This window comes from Terrapene carolina, unplaced genomic scaffold (genome assembly GCF_002925995.2).
Source record: "Terrapene carolina triunguis isolate 2854851 unplaced genomic scaffold, T_m_triunguis-2.0 Scaffold53, whole genome shotgun sequence".
NCBI classification, from domain to species: domain Eukaryota; kingdom Metazoa; phylum Chordata; order Testudines; family Emydidae; genus Terrapene; species Terrapene triunguis.
Window position 1 is genome coordinate 196,334 of NW_020664404.1, and position 6,000 is coordinate 202,333.

At 53.1% G+C, this 6,000-nt stretch overlaps 1 protein-coding gene across 1 annotated transcript in view; it reads left to right on the forward strand.

Annotated features, from left to right (window-relative positions):
• The first annotated feature begins 4,874 nt into the window (after nt 1-4,874).
• The window catches only part of MYL7 (myosin light chain 7), a 9,497-nt gene continuing 8,371 nt past the window's right edge, over nt 4,875-6,000 (forward strand). Inside the window, exon 1 of the mRNA XM_024211318.1 lies at nt 4,875-4,934. Within this exon, the coding sequence (XP_024067086.1) occupies nt 4,875-4,934 (60 nt within the window). The remainder of the gene's footprint in view (nt 4,935-6,000) is intronic.

The window sequence follows — 6,000 nt, forward strand, 5'->3', positions numbered from 1 at the left end:
ACCAGGCCCTACAGACTCACGCATCTTTTGATACCCCCACACACGGGTGCACGTACCGTCCTTGTATACCCAATCCATCTGCAGGATGCCTCAACTGGACATACAGGGCTTCCACTCTTTTTTTTTCTGTACATAAGAATAAAATCATTCTGATGCTCTGGGCGTGACTGTTTAGTAGCGATGAAATTCACCCCAACAGCGTATTAGACTTTATCCTATGTTTGATGTTAAAATAATTCCCCACCCATCCCTAGTGATGGCACCCTGCCCACATCAGACATGGAAGTGTGGAGGGGGGGCACGTATCCCTGAGTTAAAGTCCCCCTCACGCAATCAAAACACAACGTAAGAACAGAGAAGATGCATGTAGCATCCAGACAGCCTTTGTAAATAGCACGATCTACCCCTCTGCGGGGCTCCTAGGGGCATTGTATTGCAAGTGCCATTTGTGGTAGGTAATATACACAGAGCTATGCTTCCTAATGCCAGACCGTGTCATGTAGGAGCCAGCTGTAGGACACAAGCCAGGTCTGGAAGAAGCCAGCAGTTGCCCTCTGATCTCTGGCTCTTCTGAAGCTCCTGGCCCTAGAGAGGACTGTCCTGGCAGGTCCCAGCCCCTTGCTTTCCCCCTGTGTCAGTGTACTCCTGGCACTGTCTGCGTCACATCCCCAAGCTGTCAGAGCTGCCTGGCCATCAGTATTTCCTACACAGCCTGGTTGTTCCTGGCAGCAACAAGAGGATGATATTTTGGGATCGGGGAACGGGAGTGTCCTTTATTCTCCCCACTAGAGAGGGTCAAAAAAGCCCCCAAATCCTGATTCGAATCCAGCTTTCATTTCCAAATTTTCCTGCCAAAAGTTTGGAACAAACAATGTTTCCTTTGGAATTGTTGGCAGAAAAAGTTTGCAAGGGAATCTAACTCTGATTCGGGATTTGTTTCTTGCCGTTTGGTTTTCGCAAAGCGCGATGTTTTCAGAAATCTGGATGTTTGTGGTTCCTTTTAGCGTCGAAGGCCGGAAGGGACCATTGTGATCCTCTGATCTGACCTCCTGTTTCGCACAGGCCAAAGACCTGCCCCACAGTCATTCCTAGAGCAGATCTGTTAGCAATCTAGCATCTTCATTTGAAAATTTAATTATGGAGAATCTACGCGACCCTTGGTAAATTGTTCCAGTGGTGAATTACCCTCAAGTGTCAAAAGTTTACACCTTATTTCCAGTCTGAATTTGTCTATCTTCGACTTTCAGCCATTTGGATCGTGTTAGACCTTCTTCTGCGAGACTGAAGAGCCCAGTATTAAATCTTTGTTCCCCATGTCGGTACTGACAGACTGGGATTAAGTCCCCCCTTCACCGTCCCTTTGTTAAGCTAAATAGACGGAGCACCTTGAGTCTCTTGCTATAAGGCAGGTTTTCTAATCCTTAAATCATTCTTGTGGCTCTTTTCTGGCCCCTCTCCAATTTATCAACCTCTTTTTTGAATTGTGGGCACCAGAACTGGACACCGGATTCCAGCAGCGATCGCACCAGCGCCAAACACAGAGTTGAAATAACCGCTCGGCTCTGATCCGAGATTCCCGTTTACGCAGCCCAGGATCGTATTAGCTCTTTTGGCCACAGCATCGCATGGGGCACTCACGTTCTGCTGATTATCCATCACGCTCCCCAAATCTTTTTCAGGGTCTCTGCTTCCCAGGATACAGTCACCTATCCTGTAAATATGGCCTACAGTCTTTGTTCCTAGATGCACACATTTACCTTTAGCCGTATGACAATGCATATTGTTTGCTTGCGCCCAGCTTTCCAAGTGATCCAGATCGCTCTGTATCAGTGACTTGTCCTCTTCGTTATTTACCATGTTCCCAATTTTCGTGTCCGCTGCAAACTTCATCAGCGATGATTTTGTTTTCTTCCAGGCCATTAATAAAAATGTTCAATAGCGTAGGGCCAAGAACCGAACCTTGTGGGACCCCACTAGAAACACACCCGTTTGATGCTGATTCCCCATTTACAAGTACGTTTCGAGACCTCTCCATTAGCCGGCTTTTTATCCATGTCCTTTGTGCCACATTAATTTTACAGTGTTCTAGTTTTGTAATCAAAATGTCGTGCGGTACCCAGTCAGATACCTTACCGTAGTAGTCTAAGTATGTTACCTCAACATTAGTACCTTTATCAACCAAACTTGTAATTGCATCCAAAAAAAGCTGTCATGACTGGAATTTGAGTGTGGAGTGTTTTGTTTGGTGTTTCCCGCTCTCCAACGTTTCAGTACTTCTCCAACTTTGGAGAAGTCTCCAGTGGGCTGAAAAAAGTGATGGTGGGGAGGGTCGGGGGGTCTGTCAGAATCTGGGAGCCGCAGCTTTGGGAAATTGAGTTGAACAGGAAAAGCTTTCAACCCTTTGGAGAAGCGGCCAGGCATCCTGGCCCCCTTGCTCCCCCAGCTTCCCAGTGCTTGGGGATGGATGTCACGGACAGGGACCGGGAGGTTGTGGGCCTTTCTGGGATGACCTTTATCTGGATCTTAGTGGCTCAGCTCTTGGCATGAGATGTGGAGGGCTCCTGTCTCCCCACTTCCTGCATGTGCTGGGACGGGGGGAAGTGGGTAAAATCCCAGCCGACTCCCCTACCGGCCCTTCTCAGCTGCTCTCCAGTTGCCCCAGGACCTCTTGCCCCTCCTGCTGCAGCCCGGTGCAGGTATGGTCAGTTAGAGCATTTCCCTTTGCCCAGCAGGGCTCGGAAGCCAAGCCAGAGTTTGGTGCAACTGAGCCAGGGGCCGATGCCTGGTTCTGACCCATCAACTCAGCACACGGGCCAGGGGAGGGAGATGCTGGTTCCTCAGTTGTAAGGAGAGAAGACGACCGCTTTCTTCATCCAGCTGTAGTACCACCAGCCAGCAGTGGCTCAGTCACTTCAGAGCTGCGTGGCCAAAGGGGTTCTGGCCCAGGGGAGTTGGGGTGGGCAGTGGATACCGGGTGAGGGGATGTACTTCAGAGGTGATGTTAGCTCGGGCTTGGGTGGTTTTTCTAGGGGGGGAGTGAAGATGCCATGAGGCTTGACAGAGAGAGTTGAGGCTAATCTCAGGCAGGGTCTCAGGCCGAACATCCCCAGCACTGTGTGCACAAGGGATAAACTTCCCCGCAGCAGCAGCTCCCCAGGGAAAAGCTGGCCAGGAATCCTGCATGGCCAGCGTGGAGCCGTCTCTAGTCTCTAAGAGCAAAGCACAGGCCTGTATCCTCTACTTCACTGGAGCTGGCCCCTGGGAACCCCCCAGCGTGGGGGGCTGCAGTAGACACTGTGCTGCACAGAGCCCCCCGGGGGGCACAGCCAGGGTGGCTGTGCTGGCGTAGGAGGGGGTGCGGCTGGAGCACTCTGCACCCCAGCTCTTCTGATGTCATGCTGGGAGCCAGAGCCCAGAATTCAGCTCTGCTCCCCCCACGTCTGAGCTGAGGCTCCTCAGCGCTGGATCTGACCCCGAGTCCTGGCTGTAGGGCCAGGCTTCCCCATTAGCATAACCGTGGGATAATAAGCCCTCTAGCTAATGGTTAATATCCGTCATCCAAACCCTCCCCCAGGCCTGGACACGAGCGGGGACTGGATGTGGAGCCGGGAACACGTTTGCTCCCAGCTGGAGTTTTGACTGGGGCTGGCGGGATCAGAGACCTCGCTGGCCTTTAATGCATTAGCCCCGGAACCGAGGTTGGGACAATATCACGGTGCAGGGCCTGCCGGGTCATAGGAGAGTCTGCTGGATGGGGGAGCAGGTTGCAGTGCTGGGGGGTTGAGAGCCAATTGGGTCAGCTCTTTCATTGATAAGACAGCAGATGACTTCGCTTGATGGGTTTGATTGCCCATAGAGAAATCAGCCCCAACGGGAAAGGGTTCATTGTTTCCCCAGTGCTGGGAAGCTGTTCTTGCAGCAGTTTTCAGGTTGTGTCTGCTTTAACGTGTGAGCTTAATTTGCCTCAGGTTTATACACCACTTGTTTAGGACAGGGAGAAAAGGAATGCCCCACACTCCCTTTTCCTGAGCTGCCTTCAGAGTTATTTTTTCAGGCTACAGAGTCATCTGGGCTAACCAGAACCAAACGACGAGAAACCACCAAGCGCAAATAACATTGGCCCAGACTGGTTTCCTGGCCCACAGCTCCTGTCCGGCAAACCTGAACAGAACCTACTTCTTGCTTCTGGCAAATCAAGGGACCGCCCGAGGAGCAGAGATTACAGGGGCACTGCTCAGACGTTGCCGCACCGAAACTGGACCTGAGTAGAGGAGACACGGACGGAGCTTTAGCCTAAGGACCAAAGTACGCTGGGAGTTCTGGGGTCGTAGTTTAGCACAAGCGCTCTGGCTTGCTTAATAATATTGGCTAACAGAGACCGGTGCTGCTGCAACCGAGATGCCATAAGCCCAGATGAACCTCGCTGGCTCCAAGCCCAAAGCCCACGCAATGGCTGGCTCTCTCCGGCTCACTGGGGAAGGCCATGGTAGGGAAGCCTGCGTGCCAGTGCTGCAACAGGTGACCCCAGCGGAGCATGCCCTCGGTGCTGAGGGCTGAGGGAGGCCAAAGCATTCCTTTCCTCAGCAACCTTCACAGCAGGAGCTGGAGGCTGGGCATGAGGCAGGAGCCTCTCTCCAGGCTGGGTCTCCATGGGAGGGGGCCTGTAAATCAGAACCATCCCTGCTGACTTTCAGCCCACTTCCTTCCTGCCTCAGTTTCCCGAGAGCTTTCCGCACAGACCTTCCAGCAGCCTGGCTTGGGGCAACGTTTTTATAAGGGGTGGCCTCCATACTTGGCCTCCACAACTCTGGGTGGCCTCCATACTTGGGCGCACCAGGCGGGGAACCCAGAACCTGGGCCACCAGCGTTTCGAAATGTGGCTGCACACGACTAGCTCGAAGCCGGGGTTCGACCTCACCTCCCGGCGCTGTGCTGTAGCCACTAGGCCGCCCTGCCTCCCTGGCCCGGCTGTTTACTCAATGTGAGCAAAGCATTTTGAGAAGGTTCCGTGTCGACCCGATCGCATCGGCCTGTTCCTTTTCGTTTCCAGCTGGATTGTATCGGTTGGGCCGGTGTCAGTAACAGAAGCCACAGTTTAAACCCAGGGTAGGCAACCTATGGCACACGTGCCGAAGGCGGCACGCGAGCTGATTTTCAGTGGCACTCACGCTGCCTGGGTCCTGGCCACCGGTCCGGGGGCTCTGCATTTTAATTTAATTTTAAATGAAGCTTCTTAAACATTTTAAAAACCTTATTTACTTTACATACAACAATAGTTTAGTTATATATTATAAACTTATAGAAAGAGACCTTCTAAAAACATTAAAATATATTACCGGCACGCGAAACCTTAAATTAGAGTGAATAAATGAAGATTCGGCACCTCACTTCTGAAAGGTTGCCGACCCCTGGTTTAAACAGTCAGGCGGGGGTCTGAGCGAGCAGCTGCAACCCCCACCCCAGAACGGGCCAGTCGACCCGAACCACGAGCCGGGTTTCGAAAACCGCGTTTCACCGGAACGTTCGACTTCGTTTTGTTCCGATTCGGAGCCAAACCAAATTTTGCGCGGTCAGAAATTCCCAAGGAAGGGAAATCCCGGGATGTGACCAGCGTAAGGACCCCGGCTGCTCCGCGGCTGCCTGGGGACCCCTTCCATAGAGCTCAAGCCAGCTCTCGGGGCCCACCCTGCTGGAATGTCGCTGTCATCCAGCCCTTATCACCCCGGCCAGCTCTGCGCCGGGACTGCCAAGTTTGGCGCTCTCCCCCTGTTCTGCTCCTAATTTAGCTACCTGGGTGATAAGCAGCAGTATATAGCGGAGCCCAGCCACCCCCTCGCTGCGGAGGAGCTGCGGAGCTGACACAGCAGGATGGTGAGTCCCTCCCCCCGCCCCCTAGCCCCTCACTGGAACCAGCGTCCAGCTCCTGGACAGGGCTGTTCTGAGTGGGAGCCGTCGGACCCACTCCTGCGGGCAGGGGCACTGTGCTGAGAGCGCCCCCCC